The sequence below is a fragment of the Amia ocellicauda genome, chromosome 3 (assembly GCF_036373705.1).
Source record: "Amia ocellicauda isolate fAmiCal2 chromosome 3, fAmiCal2.hap1, whole genome shotgun sequence".
Lineage (NCBI taxonomy): Eukaryota > Metazoa > Chordata > Actinopteri > Amiiformes > Amiidae > Amia > Amia ocellicauda.
Window position 1 is genome coordinate 8518707 of NC_089852.1, and position 18896 is coordinate 8537602.

At 35.5% G+C, this 18896-nt stretch overlaps 2 protein-coding genes across 2 annotated transcripts; one reads left to right on the top strand and one right to left on the bottom strand.

Annotated features, from left to right (window-relative positions):
• Window positions 1-3068: 3068 nt before the first annotated feature.
• On the bottom strand, window positions 3069-14575 carry eif4e3 (eukaryotic translation initiation factor 4E family member 3). The gene is made up of 7 exons (XM_066698049.1): window positions 14280-14575; window positions 8745-8817; window positions 7938-8032; window positions 7742-7802; window positions 7589-7655; window positions 5974-6129; window positions 3069-5414 (listed from the first exon to the last, which is right to left on the bottom strand). Exons 1-7 carry the CDS (start codon window positions 14441-14443, stop codon window positions 5368-5370), a joined length of 663 nt encoding a protein of 220 aa, XP_066554146.1. The 5' UTR covers window positions 14444-14575; the 3' UTR covers window positions 3069-5367.
• A 1147-nt stretch (window positions 14576-15722) lies between these two features.
• Window positions 15723-18593, top strand: gpr27 (G protein-coupled receptor 27). Its single transcript, XM_066698047.1, has one exon. The coding sequence runs from the start codon at window positions 16641-16643 to the stop codon at window positions 17754-17756; it is 1116 nt and encodes a 371-aa protein (XP_066554144.1). The 5' UTR covers window positions 15723-16640; the 3' UTR covers window positions 17757-18593.
• The last annotated feature ends 303 nt before the right edge of the window (window positions 18594-18896 follow it).

Consider the following 18896-nt stretch of genomic DNA (forward strand, 5'->3'; position numbering starts at 1 on the left):
ATATTTCCAGTAGTTTCAAGGTACAGCATCTCTTTTCCAGTTCAAGCCAACAAAGCTTTTTATTTCATCTGTTCTTTTATGTGGTCTTCTTCCAGGTCTTTTTTAATCTCTTCGGATCCATTCAGCAGCTTCCATTATCTATCTTCGGTCTGTTCTTCACGGACTTTGTCCGGCCCAATGCCATTTTAACATTGACAATTAATATGTGTGTTTGTTCTTGTATCCATTCATTTATTTTTCTATCTCCTGTTATTCCACGCATACATACATATACATAGAATATATATATGATCATCCCCACTTTACACATTACTGCTCTCCTAAGACAATATTATTGAGTTTGTGACATCTGCTGAAAAAAGAAATGCTACATTGTTATATCCCAATACCTTGTCCTATATATATTCATATCATAAAAAGTTAACGACAAAAACTGCTGTGAAGCTTTCAGCCTTGGGAAAAACACATTCGAACAATGCGTCTCTCAAAAAGGGATCTTTAAACCAAGAGGGTTATTATACCTACATTTACTTCAGAGGTGTGTGTTTATTCTTATTTTAGATTTCATTGTCATAACATGCTTTGACAATAAAGCTGAAATGATACACCTAAGCCATAACATAAAACACAATGACTTAAAATTTGGAATGTTTTTTTTTCCTCAAAATAGCTACATTCACTTTTTATCACCCCCAACATTTACTGTGAGTGTGTGTGTGGCGTGTGGCAAAAATTGTCAATGCCACTAATAACTATTCTGTGAGCTGCTTGCTACAATGTGAAAACAAGAATACCATAATCAAAAATGATACTTCTATCTAGCAGTTAACAATACGTAATGCAGAGTGAGATCTAAAATATTGCTTTTTGTCTTAAGTTTAATGAAAGGTGTACTTTATCTTTTCCAGTGTTGAGTGAATTTCTGAAAGAAAAAACTTGTTTTACTGGCTTCAAGTATTCTTCGGTCTTTTGTTTTACAAACTTAATACAATCTCAGAGAACATATATACAGTTGCAGCCCCCTAGCTAAACAGCATGAAGCAACACAGTTTACAAGCCCCTCCATTAGTGGCCTATATGTTGGTCACACTATTCTGAAGCCAAAGATAACATCCACCTTAAATCACCAAGTCAAATGCTTAATACATTTCCTGCATTCGCACATTATATAAAAAAAAATATGGCCACTACAGAGTAATCCCTGTATGTAACTTCAATTTAAAAGATTAGTCTTTGTATTTTGGAGTACAGATTCATTTAAAGACAATTACAATAAAAAAAAAAAATACTTCTGAATTATCTCTCTTTGCATCAGACTAGACAGCCCAGTATTGTCTTACAAATATGTTTTTGTCTGAATCGTTTTGTTTTGACATCTTGTAGGTATGACATTACAGATGCTTCAGGATTACACCATGGTTTGATAAAGTCAGCTTTAATTTAAAGAAAACTAATTGAGGATTACTATCAGTTATGTAACACCCTCTTCATACGCATTCATGCACACAACCAAATAATTAGCTCTCTGTTAATTAGGTAATTAAGCAAATGAAGAGAATCTACTTTCAAATTCCAAAGGGATAGCTTTCAAATTATATTATATGACTGCAGCTTCAGGCATATACTGAACTATGGAAGAACAATATTAATAGATTACTGTATTCTCTTCATTGAATTTATTAATTTAGTGAAAATTAACAAAATGGTTGGATATGCAAATGCATAGGAAGGTCACTAATAAAATTAAGAATGTTTAACAATTGTGTATATATATAAACTAGTACATTGTATTGTTCTATTCATACATAAAGAGGTTATTTTCAGATGATAAAATGGTGCTCTTGAAACATCAATGTGATCCATTTAATTATTACCTGTTTTAACATGCAACATTAAGACAGGATATAAAAGTATATTTTGATCATGCAATATTTTATGATCATAACCATCTCATCTACATAAACTGGATCTCACAACTATAATCCTCTTGATGCAGTTTCAACATTGGCCACGTGATGGAGACAGCCTTCAGTGACCAACAATTTAGGATCACACCTGACCTGAAAAACTGCATTTACACCACAATGGATTCATAAAAGCCATTACTTATTCAATTAGGAATTAAATAAATCATCAATAAATCTTACCACCCCCGCAAAAAAAAAAAAAAAGTTAAATCATTGCCTATTTTTGCCTTTAGCCGGTTTACAGGGGTACCAGAACTCGTCTTGCCATCATTTTATCTTCTGACAATACTGTAGCAAGCATTCATGGAAAGATGATGCCTAATGCTGTTCTCTCAATTACATTTACAGCTCTTACATTGAGGACAACTTTCCTTTTGCATTTGTAAATATACACAGCTGCAGCGAGATGCTTAAGTTGAAGATATTCACCATCGGATGTTGTCTTCCCAATGTAATATTTCCTACAGCTCCCTGTAAGTGTCTTGCTCTTGCTGGTGTTTTTTTAAATAGTTTTGTTACATCATCTGTGGAACCTTTCAGCAAGCACACCAAAGCAAACAATATCACAATCTTTGGCCACTCGAGTTCAAATGATTTATTACCCATTTACATTTTATTTTATCTGTATTTCAAACAAAAGTAATTTAACATTACTAATGTGGTTTTCAAATCATTACAATCTCACCAGATATCCTATATTTTATAGTGATTCATTTGAATGTTGCACATTGTTATAAAATGCATGTTTTAAATATATATATTTACTTACAATAAGATCAAAGTTCTATACTAAATAAACTGCATTAGTCTTGCTTTGCTTATTACGTTTAAACATGTCTATTATACATGATCAATTATGTAATTGAATATTTGTTACCAAAATCAAGCCAAATAAAATGGTTTGATCTATAAAGTCTTCCTCAAATAACAATTATCAGTTGGATATAAATATAGATTATATATACTACATCAAGCTATGGTTCCCAGTTGATTTTTGTTAATACACAGTAAAGTTCATGAAGATGCTTAAATACAAGGTTTGGGGGGCGGGTTCCAGTCAAATGGCCATAAGACATGTGAAAAAAAATAGTACATCCAAAATGAAATTGTACAGTTTATTTTTCAATATTTCAAAACCTACAAGCAAAAAAAATATTTAATATACATAAGAACTAATTAAAATAAATTGAAACAGAGCACATTCTAGAAGGTTTTAACCCTGGAAGAACACAAGGCACCATTCTGTAAAATAAGTTTAACCAGCATGATGTCTCAGACAGAAACTGGGACCCCTGTTTAATATCAAACCAATACAACAAAAACAAAACCATCCATTTACACGCTGTAAAAGAATGTTTCATATAACAACTGCTGCATTTAGAACATACCTAACGTATCGTTTTATGTGCCAACTGTATGCATTTTAAAATATAGGTTGATAATGTTGTGCTTTAGTGCATTTTCACATTGACAGACCTGAGATACAGAAGAGCAGGCCTCACATAACTTAACCTTAATTGCTACTGCAACATTCATGGTAACAATGCATTTAAAATGACGTGGATCTTTTAAATATATATATAAGTGAGGAAGAAAAAAAAAGAAAAGAAAAGCAAACCAGCCTACTGCTGTGCTTAGGAACATACACCTGCTGGACTAGACAGGTGGTCTAGTCAAGTTTGGCAAAACAAGTGTACATTCATGTCCTCCCGTGCAGCATTCATCACCAAACATGTAAAACATCACCTCTTTGGTTACAGTCATGGAAAGTACTAATTAGCCAATAATTTTGTATAATACAGGCATTTGGAAGTACATCACTATCAAATTCAGCATTTAAAAGTATTGATCACGTTTTTATTTGTAATACAAGTATCTAAAAATACAAAAGAAAAACTCAGTCAAAACAAAAAGGGAAACTGGAAATTCTGTAAATAAACTAGAAATGCAGACAATAGGAATTAGCTTCCAGTTGCAGAATATGTAACAAAAGGGAAGCAGGGGAAAACAAACAAAAACTACCTCCATTATGACATACATATTTTGGACAAAGAGGTTATCATCTTAGGTGAGTTTCCCAAAAGGTAAACCATTTATTCTATGTGTAGCAAAAATAATTGGTTCATATTTTCCAAGTGCATAATACAACAACTAACACATATGATCTCCTACATGCAAATCTTACATTTTCATACAATACACAGATTACCTAGATGTTACTTAATTTACTGCATAGCCTTTGAATCTGAAGCCAGCATGCCATACAAGGGCTTTAGGTTTTAAAGTATTTTGGTATTTAAAATATATATAAAAAGGTAAAATCTTAGCAAAATGGTGTCAAGCCAGTGCCATTTATAGGCTACTGTGTAGCTTCAAATAAGTAAGTGTACATAAACATGGAGAAATCAAGTGATGTGCCTTTCTGATCATCTGCAAAGAACAAGGAGCCAAGTAAGTTTATCTGCAGTGATTAACCATTAAAATGTGCGATAACTCACCTAAACTAAATTCACCTTCCTGGGATCAAAACTCAATGATAGTTTGAAATATTGCATCTTTACAGTGTCATTTCCAATTGACATTAACACCAGGATGGGTCAATACATGGTCAGACTAGATAATATTGAAAAACATGTACAATCAATTGGCACCACACACAGAATAAAGTGAATTACCATACTCTTAACACAGCATACAATTACTGAGAACCTAATTTAAAAAACAAAAAACTACAGTGTTCACGTGCAACTGACAGTAAAAATCAGTACAGTGCATTTCTACAATTAAACGTATGGCAAGTTCTGCAGCTATAAGTGCATATTTTTTTCCCACATGAACAAGAAAGTTCTGCTATTTTTGTATCTCTAGGAATGCCTCAAAATTATTAAGGATTTAAAGAACAAAGCAAAAGAACAAGTTAGAAAAAGCAGTGTTACTTGTGTGCACTTTTAGAGTGTCTGAAAGGATAAAGTACAACACCTTGTTAACATCTTACACATTGGGAACCAGCAAAACCCTCTCTTCAGTAAACTGCAGGTGAATACACTGATAAATGGAGGGGGGGAAGAAAAGAGCAGCGATTTCATAGTAAACATATTAAACCATCCACTACTTTACCTTCAGGTTTGACATCTTTTGCTTTCTTGATCTTACCAACCAACCAAAATGCAAGGGGGTTTGGGGGAGTAAAAAAGAAAACACTTGAGGGGAAATTTAAGCTTTACTTTCTAAAATATGCATGTAACATTATTCTTATGACTTGCTAGCCGAGATACTGGTTTATAATATTTTACCACATTTTTGATGTTAAATTGAAGAGAAATACTTTGTATTTATAGAATAGTGTTTAAGTCAGGGAGAAGTCCAGTCCATTTTTTGTGTGGAGAAGTTTAGCAAAAGGTTAATGTCTTGAACGGCCACCTTCAAAAGCATGGTGCTCCTCATGAGCTGAAAGAGAAGAACATACAGAAATCTCATATCAATTCAAATAAAAAAAAAGTTAAACTAATTTAAGTTGATTTGAATGCATATTTTTCACTACTGGACTAAATCCTTGCTAAAAGTGCTGTATACCTGATCTTTGAAAAATGTGTACACCTTTGAGACTGTTCTTAAAAATCTTGACATGGCTGACACTCACACTCAAATAAACCTACTTTAAATTAGCTCCATTGGTAACAGTGTGAAGCTGACCACACAACATCAGTAAAGTGTAGGTGGCAAGCCAGATCATGTCATGGGCAGTAAAAGACCAGACAACTCGCCATACTCCCTAGAAGCTACAATTACCCTGGCTTCTACTCCAAGGCAAATCTCCCAGAGAGCAGTGCGACTTGGTCAGAATTTCAACCTTGGTCTCTCCAAACATGGCATAATCACTGAGCATCAGGGCAACACATCTCTGAAATGATGTACTGTACACTACAATCATACTTATGCATATTTAGAAACTTAAGTAGTAAAAACATTTAAAGAGCAAAACTGCTGCATTGTTTCATATACTTACGTTTATAAAATACTGCTTTAAAGGATATGTGTGGGAGAAGTTCGTAGATTTTTCCTAAAATATTAGCTTCGCTTGCAAAAGAGGCATTTACATTCCAGACTTGAACAACATCTTCTCGATCTCGAACACTAACACTGACTCCTACTACTTCATCTTCTAAAGAGAGAAAGACAAAAGTGGGACAAAAAGGAGGAGGTTCATTCCAGGTCCTGTCTTTACTGTCCAGTCAGCTCCTCACAAAATGTTAATAATCAGAAGAAAACATTTAGTTAAGTTAGTAAATAGAGTAAATGAATTGCATTTTATTTAGTAATAACATGCAAATAGAGATTTCAAATGTTACTTCAATAAAAAATGCATACAATAAAAAAAATCTACATGTATTTTATAACAGTAGTGTATAACAATTAAACTACAAAATAAAAGTAAAAGTAAAACTTCCAGGCTTTCACTGGAACACCTGGAGAAGGGTGAAAATCAGAAAATACTATTAGCAAGATACTTATGCAACAGGCAGCTTGAGAAAGGAAACACTGGTAGTGTTTACAGGGAAGTTTAAACCTGCTGATTTGTAAGCAATTAACAAGCATTCATTATGTGTCACACACGTATGACAGATTGTTGGCATTTTGTGAAAGTTGGAAGAATAAAAACAAAAATGCACTGTGAACTTCAAAGTCATGACACATTGGTTAAGCAAAGATAAAAACTAATCCAACCTGGCCAGATGAATGAACTAAATACTCAGATACTAATTAAAATCACACAGTACTTCCCCCATTTAAAGATTAGGCAACGGTTCTCAGCATGCATGTGTGTGCGCATATGAAAGAATAGAAGGCATTTTGACTCAAATCATTTTCAAAAAACTATTTTTCTCTTTAGGCTGTGAAGTAACTGAACAACAACTTCATAAGCAGGATCTATAAATTAAGCCATAGACCAGGCACTTCCCCATATTGTCTTCCTTTTACAATACAGCATCCTTTGGGAAAAGAGCTCATCATGTTCGATTAGTTTTTGCTTTGACATACAGTGACTGTGACACATTGTTGTTCAAATACACTGCAATCTTGGGAGTATTGATTAAACGCATTCCCTCCCTGTCCCAGTGACCATTAGCAGGCAGAGGGCTTATATAGGCTAACACAGTCAACACTACTAATGGAAAGAGTTGAGTACTGATATTGTTTGTACGCATGCTACTACAAATAAAATTAATCACAATCATAAAAATGGTACTTTAGTGGCTATAATTTTAGGGCTTAGAAATTAGGATAATTGTCATGACAAAATAGCACCAAATATCTCTGGCCACGCTTTTCACTTCTTGCATGTAAACATCGCCTATGGCAACTCTTTCAATTGTATTCTAACTTAACAAGGTGATACTTCATTTGCATTCTAATATAGTACTTTCTCAAAGTACAAATCAGTATTTCTAGTGGTGTGTTAGGATAAATATTATTTTATAGAATTGATGAAGCTGCATTGACCAATCGCACATCAGATATTATTTAATCAATGTCATACCCAGCTCTACATTTTTACAAGATATATATTTTTATTGCATACATTAGCACTCTAGTTATGTGACACAAATTGCTGTCCTTACCAGATGCACAATAGTCTGCAAACTGTTCTCCAATGGTTGCAAGTAACAATTCTTTCCAAACAGCAGCCTGACAAGGGAAAACAAATTATATTCCCAATTGTTTTAAAAAACAAAAACAAAATATTAATAATCAAAATAAACTAACACACATACAGTGCTGTCTTTTGGGACTTTCATCTTCCAAACTCCACCTTTTGCATTACTTTCTTCTTCCCTGAAAAAAAAAGGAAAAAAAAAGCCTTATAGATGGGTAAAACATGTATTGTAAAGCTTTTCACAGTGAAAGGTTAAACTTGAAATGTTTTAAAAAGTATGAATTTAAACAACAATGTAACACACTAACTCTTACCACAGAGGCCGTCTTTCACCGCGCATTAGGTGATAACTACACCTCAGGGGAAGAGCAGTCACGGATGGGATGTTGTTGTAAACACTCCAAAAGCTCTGAAGAAAAGATTTGGAATAATGTGGTAAGAGAAAAAACAATAACAGCTTCTACAAATTAATAAGCGAGCTTCCATGGATTTCTCTTTACAAAGTAGCGATCATTTATTAACATTTTCAATACCTAGCTACCAAGACCAAATATAATTGGATCAAATATGGCACCTTAATAAAACAAGACTGACAATATTCTGCTTGCTTGAAGCCCTGAAAATGATCTCTCACAGTCAAAATCATAACACAGTGGAACATTTGGCATATAGCCCAACCTTCACATATACGAACTATAACAGCAAATTTAAAGGTTTGTTTTTAAACTAAAATAATTTCATTCAATTTAGTTTTGCCTAAATGTATACAAACGTTATTTTTTCATTCCACAAAGATTGTTAGATAGGTATCTTATCCAAGTATAGTATAAATCATATGAATAGCACACGTAAACAATTAATTTCTTAATATTTTAAATTACTTTAGTGAGGTATATTTACGGTTGAGCTCACTCAGCAACTTGTACCCTCTCGAAAACTGATTTTATTTCCATCCCAGGGGAAGAGGAAATTACTAAGTAAACTTTTTAAAATAGGTTCAATAAGTAATACATGCATTTCTTTACCAAAACCATCTAGTCTTAAGACACACAAAACACTTGTAATCAATGTTATGCTGAAATATTTGGTGAAGCCTACTACTATACAGTATTTCCCCTCACCTGTACAGTCTGCACTGTGTAGATCTTTTTCAAATTGGATTCACACTCTGCTGCCGTTGTCCCAGGTAATGACCTATTAAAATAAACACATAAAATAAGATAAATCCTGAGCCTTCATCAAATGAATATACAGTGGGGGGAAAAGTATTTGATCCCCTGCTGATTTTGTACGTTTGCCCACTGACAAAGAAATGATCAGTCTATAATTTTAATGGTAGGTGTATTTTAACAGTGAGAGACAGAATAACAACAAAAAAATCCAGAAAAATGCATTTCAAAAAAGTTATACATTGATTTGCATGTTAATGAGGGAAATAAGTATTTGACCCCTTCGACTTAGTACTTGGTGGCAAAACCCTTGTTGGCAATCACAGAGGTCAGACGTTTCTTGTAGTTGGCCACCAGGTTTGCACACATTTCAGGAGGGATTTTGTCCCACTCCTCTTTGCAGATCCTCTCCAAGTCATTAAGGTTTCGAGGCTGACGTTTGGCAACTCGAACCTTCAGCTCCTTCCACAGATTTTCTATGGGATTAAGGTCTGGAGACTGGCTAGGCCACTCCAGGACCTTAATGTGCTTCTTCTTGAGCCTCTCCTTTGTTGCCTTGGCTGTGTGTTTTGGGTCATTGTCATGCTGGAATACCATCCACGACCCATTTTCAATGCCCTGGCTGAGGGAAGGAGGTTCTCACCCAAGATTTGACGGTACATGGCCCCGTCCATCGTCCCTTTGATGCGGTGCAGTTGTCCTGTCCCCTTAGCAGAAAAACACCCCCAAAGCATAATGTTTCCACCTCCATGTTTGACGGTGGGGATGGTGTTCTTGGGGTCATTCCTCCTCCTCCAAACATGGCGAGTTGAGTTGATGCCAAAGAGCTCGATATTGGTCTCATCTGACCACAACACTTTCACCCAGTTCTCCTCTGAATCATTCAGATGTTCATTGGAAACTTCAGTCGGGCCTGTACATGTGCTTTCTTGAACAGGGGGGCCTTGCGGGCGCTGCAGGTTTTCAGTCCTTCATGGCGTAGTGTGTTACCAATTGTTTTCTTGGTGACTATGGTCCTAGCTGCCTTGAGATCATTAACAAGATCCTCCCGTGTAGTTCTGGGCTGATTCCTCACCGTTCTCATGATCATTGAAACTCCACGAGGTGAGATCTTGCATGGAAACCCAGACCGAGGGAGACTGACAGTTATTTTGTGTTTCTTCCATTTGAGAATAATCGCACCAACTGTTGTCACCTTCTCACCAAGCTGCTTGGCGATGGTCTTGTAGCCCATTCCAGCCTTGTGTAGGTCTACAATCTTGTCCCTGACATCCTTGGACAGCTCTTTGGTCTTGGCCATGGTGGAGAGTTTGGAATCTGATTGATTGATTGCTTCTGTGGACAGGTGTCTTTTATACAGGTAATGAGCTGAGATTAGGAGCAGTCCCTTTAAGAGAGTGTCCCTAATCTCAGCTCGTTACCTGTATAAAAGACAACTGGGAGCCAGAAATCTTGCTGATTGATAGGGGATCAAATACTTATTTCACTCATTAACATGCACATCAATTTATAACTTTTTTGAAATGCGTTTTTCTGGATTTTGTTGTTGTTATTCTGTCTCCCACTGTTAAAATACACCTACCATTAAAATTATAGACTGATCATTTCTTTGTCATTGGGCAAACGTACAAAATCAGCAGGGGATCAAATACTTTTTTCCCCTCACTGTATAAATTTGGAGTCTATTCCTTGTTTCAAGACATTCATTTATTTTTAAACTGGTAACTTTCATATTAAAATGTACCACTAGGCTATATACCTTGACAGAATATTGAACTGACCGTACCTGCCTTATGCATGACAATGGTAAAAAATTTAAGACAAGAAGTCAAGCATTGCAAATTCCAATTATTTTTAATAATCTGCTTTGAGGCAATTACTTAATTAACTGGTTAGTTAAATGTATCCCCCTATAAATCAGCATGATTTAATACTAAATTACATTTTTGGTTTAGTTATGGTTTCAAAATACTAATTCCCCAAACAAACAATCTGTAAATAATGTAAAATTAAATTAATCTCTGTAGGTTAATAAGTAACATAAAAATGAACTGTGTAGTCTGCAGCAAAGTTTCACAATAGCTGCCCTGACCTACTAATTAGCTGAAATGTTAACACACACACACAAAATACATCAGTCTATGCATTTTGTGTGTGTGTGCGGTCTACTACACTACTATTGAGATTACAGTAAAGGCTAAATTACTTGCTTTATTAAAGATTCCAAATTAACTTGCACTTCCAATTAATTAAGGCTCTTGAACAAAAATCAATACATTTTAGAAAGGCACATTTGTTACAATAATAGAAGTACAGTGCTCTCCACTGTCAACACATCTAACATTATAAAATAAACCACAAGAGGGAACCAAAGGCACAAGTTTGAAATATGGATCCAGACTGCCGTTGTTTTTTCTGGCAGTGTTCAACTATTGGTTAAAGTACACCTATTCTAGTATGTAGCATGCAAGTCTGTTTGATCATTGTAGAGCTGCCCAAGGTCTCTCCTGAAAACACAGTCCAATCATCAGTAACTAGGTCAGAATTAATACGATTAAGCAACATAGGATGAGCACCTGTGATTTAAAATCATGAATATTTACACAGAAACAACAAGCTAGAAAGTTTGATCTGAGAAACTTCACTTTACTTTAAATAAATATTTATGTTCTTACTGCATATACCCATGATTTTAGTAGGTTAACTGTAATGATAAAATATACCAGGGAAAGGGTGCAATATCCCAGTCTGCAAACTGAACATTTCATTAATTTTAGGCATCTTTCCCATAGTGCAAAACTAGGTCCAAAGTTTATCCATAAATGAAGTAACAAATATAGATCTGAAGTTAAATGAAGACATGTGACTTCTTTGACAGAAGAGGTCATTCCTGTTTTTTTTTTTTATATCCCCCAAGACAGTTAAAAAGCTAATTATAGAAAATATATTAACAGGATTTAGTCAAATGACAAAGACACTGGGGGAAAAACAGGCTGGGAGAGAGTTCACAAAAACATTGCAGAAGAGATGCATGATGTATATAAAAAAAAGTATTAGGATTAAGAAGTCTTGAATAATATAAAAAAAAAAAAAAAAAAAAAAAGGTCAGTCCTCATTCTGGAAAACAGAACATAGAATTGGAAGAGTTCATGTTTAGCTGTCCTAAATTGACACATGAGGTGTAAATTATACTGGGGGGTTTAAAGTAATACCTTCGGAAAATATCCTGGAAGAGGCACAGCGTACTGTAACACGAAACTTGGGTAAACAGCACAGAAAAAAACAAACCAAGGTTACTTTTACACAATATTTTGCTATATATTTTAATGTAGAACACTCAAATTTAACCATAGTATCTGAAGACTATAAAACAGGAAATTCAATCTTAAAGGACAAATAAAAGAAACAGAACCCTCCAACAAGTTGTCTAATATCAGACTGCTCTCAATAAACCATTTTTAAGTTTTCTGGTAAGATTATTTTTTATTCATACTGTGCTCTAGTGTTAAAGGTTAAACACAAAGTAATGAAAAAACAAACACTACCTAGAAAACAAATATTGAAAATTAAAAACTTCCATAAACATCTACTTCAGGTATGAGAAAAACTATAATACTTAAATTACCCACAAGGCCCCTTTAAAGGAGGAAAAAGTATAAAAAGAAACCAGAATCAATTGAAAATCCTAGAACCTGAAACAAGACCACAGTGTGAGGTTAAGTACAAAATGAAAATGACTTTCAATATTGTTGAGAATAGACCAACAGGATACACCTTACAAGCAGGTACATGCCATAAAGGATCAAATTAAAAGTGAATGCCAAATTAAATAGTGAAGGGAATGAAACAGAGTCTCATTAACTTTAGTATTCAAGGGGACGTTACTGGAAGAATCCAAGAAACTCATTTAGGAAAGTTATTGCTAAAACTGAGGAGCAAGCAGACTATGTTGATGATCTAGAAATAGCATCTGGCACTGTGCGAGAAAACATCAGCACATATCTAAAATTCCTGGACTAATCTACTACATACTGTAACATGTTATATGTTTTTAAATATGCAGCACTTTTAAAACAAATGAGGGATTTGAAGTCAAATGATTAACATGATAGTTAAATATTTATTTTTGGTTTTAACATTGCTTTGTGTGTATTCATCTTAAGCAAGATGCATCTTCTCGGTAATTGTCTGGTCAAGGCCACTCAAAATGCATCAGATTCACCATCTCTTTCCCATGAAATGTATAACAAAAGCAATTTATTCACAATACCTCAAGAAAGGTGCATAGAAATATTGATTTTGGAGGAATACATCAATGATTTATATTTCTTTGAATATATTGGGGTTTTGAAAATAAACCAACAAGTTGTGTTTTAATCTGCACCATTGTTATCTGGAGTACTTAATCTGGGTAAAAGTGATGTGATACACTTGGAAGAAATGTGTAAAATACTTAAGTTATAGGAAACAGAAAAAATGTTGTCTGGTCTTAAAGCAAGAATGAATTTAAATACAACAGAATATTTCAGAGTGCTGACAGTTTCAAACTATCATTAAGTTCATGAGAAACAATGGCCCTGAACTAATTATGCAATAGATTATAGACACTAAAACTATATACCGATATAGTGGGACACTAAAAATTAGCATTTTAAATAAACACACAAATTGAGAGAATACATATTGTTATATAGGTGTACTGCTATAACACTAGACTTGGTAAGAATATTAATATTGATTGAAATAATGCATTTCCAACTCAGGACTGAAATGCCCTTTTAAAGACAGGACACGTCATGGATGTGCATGTAAGGCCAAGCATTTAATAACATGATATGATAACGTTATCATACAAAATACTGCACCTTTAGTCCACTAACACATAGCTGCAACTTACAAATAATACACACGCATAGATGGCTGCAGTTCAGTTTGTAAAATTGTAAACTGATTCTTACATTTCAAGTTAAGCCTGGTATAGAAGTAGGACCATATCATGACCAGTTTGCCATGTGAAAGCCAAGTCTCTTGCAAATCCAGTGATCATGAATACCAGTATTGATTCACCTGAACGATATATTACAATATGACAACGTAGCCGTGTAACATTGTGTGGCTCCAACCATTTGGACACATTGCCCCCATTATTGATACAATACTTCCATCCTCCTGAATGCAATGCTAGTCAGAGCTTTTTAGGCGTACGTCCAGGCCTACGTCCAGAGTGTATTGTGCTTTTTAAATGAAATATTGATAACTGGGTCATTTCACTCTTCAAAACAAAGTAAACCCAGACAAGGAGAAGCCAGTGTCAGGAGAAAGTCTCTGCATGTAGGCCGACATACATGCACAGACCAAACATTTCAAACATTTAGACCCCAGTAGTTATTTTCTTCTCTGGTTTCACTTTAAATGGTTGTTTCAGGCCTCGGACAGACAGAAGTTGCTGTTGACTACAATTAAACACACAAAGACACTGAGACTCGCCTGTCCAGCCAGAAAGTCCAGGGAGAGTGCAGGGGGAGCGCGGTGCCGTCCTCCGCGCCACTCGTCAGGTTTTCAAACTCTTTCTCGTCGATATGGATGTTATTCTCGGGGCTGCTCTGCGTTTCTGTGTTGATCTGCAGGTCGGGAGCTGCAGGAACCGCCATTTTTGCCGTGTATAAACACAGTAACTGAGAGTATTTCGCTGAGGGACCCAGCACTTCCACGTCCGGAGATACAGCCGCTACCGCTGACTCACTGCCGGCCTGCCGCGTCACCACCGCGTCACCACCACAACAACAACAACATGACGTCACGCCTCTCGCCGTGCACTCCTCTGCAGAAACCCGGGAGCTGTTCACTGAGCACGAATCAGGCCAGAGTGCATTGCTCAGCTCTCACCAGCTGGCCTCTCATTGGCATGCAAACATGGCACCCTTTCCCCAGGAAGGTATCCTCACGACCCAGGGATGGATTATGAGGAGTATGGTACATGATAAAAAGTGTTTAAAGCACAAACGTCAAAGCAATGTACTATATACATATAGATACACACACACACACACACACACACACACACACATATTATATTATATTATAATATTATTATTATTTTATTTCGATGTTGTCATTATTCAATGTTGTATTTATCTGTGATTGTTCAGTAGTCTTCTTATGTTATGGTACCCAGTTTTGTTTTGTTTTTTGTAACTTTTTAACACAGAAACTAGAAATAAATAAATTAAATAAATCCTATAGTGATCTAATGTATATTATACTAGTACAGATAGTCACGTTCCCTTTGTATGGTTGTCGAGATAAATATAACAAACAATCACATCTGAAATTCACAGTTATGTTTACATTTTATAAATAATAATGTTATGGATCAAAACTGGGTGTTGTATTTTTTTGGAGGAGTTGAGAGGAGTGGTTTAAGAAATCACACTAGTTTGGGATTTGAGATTGTACTACCTCTTAAGAGAACTATATCTTCTGACACTCGGTAGGCAAAATAAATCCTGAAGTATTTTCCCCAATAGCCTATAGTGTAGCAATATATCATAACGGTAATTAATGAATGCAGTGTAAACACAGAGACGTGCGATAAATTGTATCCGTGACTCCATCTAATGGAAGTATTATTATTATTATTATTATTATTATTAAAATACAAATACAAGTGTTTGTTTGAAATATAATTTGCAATTGAAATCAGAGACATTTAAATCAATTTTAGATGATGATGATGATGATGATGATGATGATGATTATTATTTTATTAAATAATAATAATAATAATAATAATAATAATTGAAACCACAATTTCGCCAATTCCATTGAGATTATATGTGCATGCTCTTCTGCGCAGATGTTATGCTGTGTAAAATGAGGACTGGCCCTTTAACAATACAGATGTGTAATCCCGAGGTGGTGGCTGTGCATCCAGACTGAAACGATTGCATTAGCTAAGCTTTAAAAAATAGGAACAAATACACGCTTTGGAGGCAGACAAGCGCCAGTGATTTCTTGAGATCATGCGTTACACACGAGAGGAAAAAACGGATCATTACAGATAACTAAAGAGACTGTGGATTAGATCCTGTACACATATATTTCATCCCTGTTTCAATTTTTCTCTCTATTTTTGGCGCAGCCTCAATCTACCTTAAAATCATCCTATGGCGACGACCCGTCCCCGGAAGTTCAGCTTTTTGACAGCTGCAAAAATAAAAGGTAGTATTATATATTTCTACTCGATGGGATATGTTCGGACCTTGTTAACTAACGAGCCATTTGTAATCGACTCAATATGCACAACGCGCTGCTTAAATATAACTTCCCTCCATCCCTGTAACGTGTCCAAGGCGGACTAATGCATAAAAACGACCACTGCTGAGAATGAACATGCTTTATATTTGCTTTCATTTTTTTACATGATCCTTTTATATAAGACAGTAAACGAGGACGGACAGCAACAAGATGCTACACGGCTTCTTCGACTGCAGAAGACCCGTGCAGAAGGATGCACACATATATACGTTTCATATGTTTTTTTTATTGCAAGCGGGTGCTTTCATAATGAAGAAGAATAAAAAGACATGGGCAATGTTGACTGAATCGCACGATGTGATGGGAAGAGAAGAGGAGAAATCGCTGGTCGGGAGCAAATGAAACAATGCGCTGGACTCGGATTTTGTAATGCAATGGATTTGTATATTTTGAGAAGCATACATTTGTAAGTGCTTAAGGTAGTGTAAGCCTCCTCACTGATGTTTATGTGTTTATGACTCCATTGAAGGACTAAAACCCAGTTCTGTTTTAAATGGGATGATAGAGGTTGTCAGTTGTTGGGTTGCATAGATGGCGAACGCAAGTGAGCATGGAGAAAGCAACACCTCGCTTCACAATTATGCCATTACTGCTTCTGCAGTGAAGCTGGCATCTCTCGGCTTGATCATCTGTATTAGCCTAGCTGGAAATGTGCTGCTTTGTTTCCTCGTACTGAAAGACAGGACCTTGCACCGGGCTCCTTATTACTTTCTCTTGGATCTGTGCCTGGCCGATATCATAAGATCTGTTGTGTGTTTTCCCTTTGTGATGATATCTATCAGCAGTGGTTCCAGCTGGACTTACAGCATCATTAGCTGCAAGATCATAGCCTTTGTGGCAGTGCTCTTCTGTTTCCACGCCGCATTTATGCTATTCTGCATCAGTGTAACCCGATACATGGCAATTGCACATCACAGGTTTTATTCCAAAAGAATGACTCTATGGACTTGTGTGGCTGTCATCTGCATGGTTTGGACTCTTTCTGTCGCCATGGCATTTCCGCCTGTATTTGATGTGGGCACTTACAAATTTATCAGGGAGGAAGAGCAGTGCATTTTTGAGCATCGGTATGTGAAAGCAAATGACACCCTGGGTTTCATGTTGATGCTGGCAGTCATAGTGGGCACCACACATGTGGTCTATATCAAAATGCTGTTTTTTGTTTACGACCATCGCAAGATGAAACCTGCTCAGCTGATTCCTGCAATAAGTCAAAACTGGACGTTCCATGGACCAGGCGCCACTGGTCAAGCAGCTGCCAACTGGATAGCAGGTTTTGGAAGAGGTCCCACCCCACCAACATTAGTGGGCATCAGACAAGCTACTCACAACTCCAATAAGAGGCTGCTGGTCCTGGAGGAATTCAAAATGGAAAAACGAATCGGCAAGATGTTTTACATGATCACCCTCCTTTTCCTTCTCCTTTGGTCACCCTATATTGTTGCCTGCTACCTTCGCGTGTTTGTGAAAGCAAGTACCATACCACAGGTCTATCTGACTGCTGCTGTGTGGATGACATTTGCACAAGCAGGAGTGAATCCTATTCTCTGCTTTATATTTAACAAAGAGCTGAGGATTTGTTTCAGAACCCATTTTCCCTGCTGCCTGAGCACACAGACACCAATGGAGCCATATTGTGTTATATAATTTAGTATTATTATTATGATGATGATGATGATAATGATGATGATGACCTTTTTGATGTCATTTTGAACTGATAGAGATGCAAAACATTAGCATAAGGAGGAATTTTTCTCATGTTTCAAAGTTCCTTGACTGAAAGGGCTTCGAGGATTTTGTTTAGTTTTGTATGTGTGTGTTCATGTGTGTGCATGTGTGAGTGTGTTCCTGGTTGGTTCCTTTTCTTCAGCTATGCAGGCTGACCTTGGATTTCCTGGAATATTACTTTAAGGCCATATTTTGCAATAATTGAATGGAAGTTACACAGGAAGTATGAAGACACCATATTTTTAAAAAGATAAATATATATATTTTTCCACTATTCAATGCTAACGAGTGAGTCTTACAGGCAGAGGATCCTTTCATTCTGAACAATGTATACTTTACCACAACTGGAAGGGTTATTTGTTCTCTAGATGTAAATTCTGTACAGCTAATATAATTATTGCTTTTATTATTAACTTTTTATTGAAGTATTATCTTTGATAAGATTTTCTTAGTTTTGTGCAGGAAAAAATAATGACAAACTTTGTTTTCAATCCTCAGTTTTACCTTTTCTTTTCTTTTCGATAATATACATGGAATTTTTGGAAATGTGTTGACAAAAATGCTTCCTTTCACATTCCCTTTAAAATTAAATGTAAAAATATATTTTTTGGGTGAAGAGAAAATGTCAGAATTTATTACTATAAATGCCTCAAAGCTGTAGAAAGTTGTGTATTTGCAATGTTTTTACTTGAAAATAAACCATTACATAATGAAGGACAAGCAATTGTTTACTTTTGATAATGAACTGAAGATAAACATAGCAAAACAAGTAACAGTGAAAGAGTGCAAATGTTTCAGCATTGAAGATTAAAAAACATAATAGTGATAAATAACTGCTGTTTGATGAGTATGACAAATAATAAGAATATCTTTTTTATACAAATATTGTAGTAAACATTATATATCTGATTATGGCACCTATAATGGTGGAGTTAGGAGATTTACTCCTCTGTTTTAAATGCATTTATACCACAGCATAATCAAGATTCATTTTTGGAGGTTCTTCATGATTTTATCTGCACATGAGGTTTTTGTTTTTATAGGACTATGTATATATGA

Bases quoted from the DNA above. Each gene is read 5' to 3' on its own strand.
- eif4e3 (XM_066698049.1), bottom strand. From the start codon at position 14,443: ATGGCGGTTCCTGCAGCTCCCGACCTGCAGATCAACACAGAAACGCAG. The intron at 6,130-7,588 runs GTAAGGACAGCA...TTCTCTCTTTAG, and splicing joins TGCAGACTATTGTGCATCTG to AAGATGAAGTAGTAGGAGTC. The intron at 5,415-5,973 runs GTAAGTATATGA...CTTCTCTTTCAG, and splicing joins TAAAGCAGTATTTTATAAAC to CTCATGAGGAGCACCATGCT.
- gpr27 (XM_066698047.1), top strand. From the start codon at position 16,641: ATGGCGAACGCAAGTGAGCATGGAGAAAGCAACACCTCGCTTCACAAT.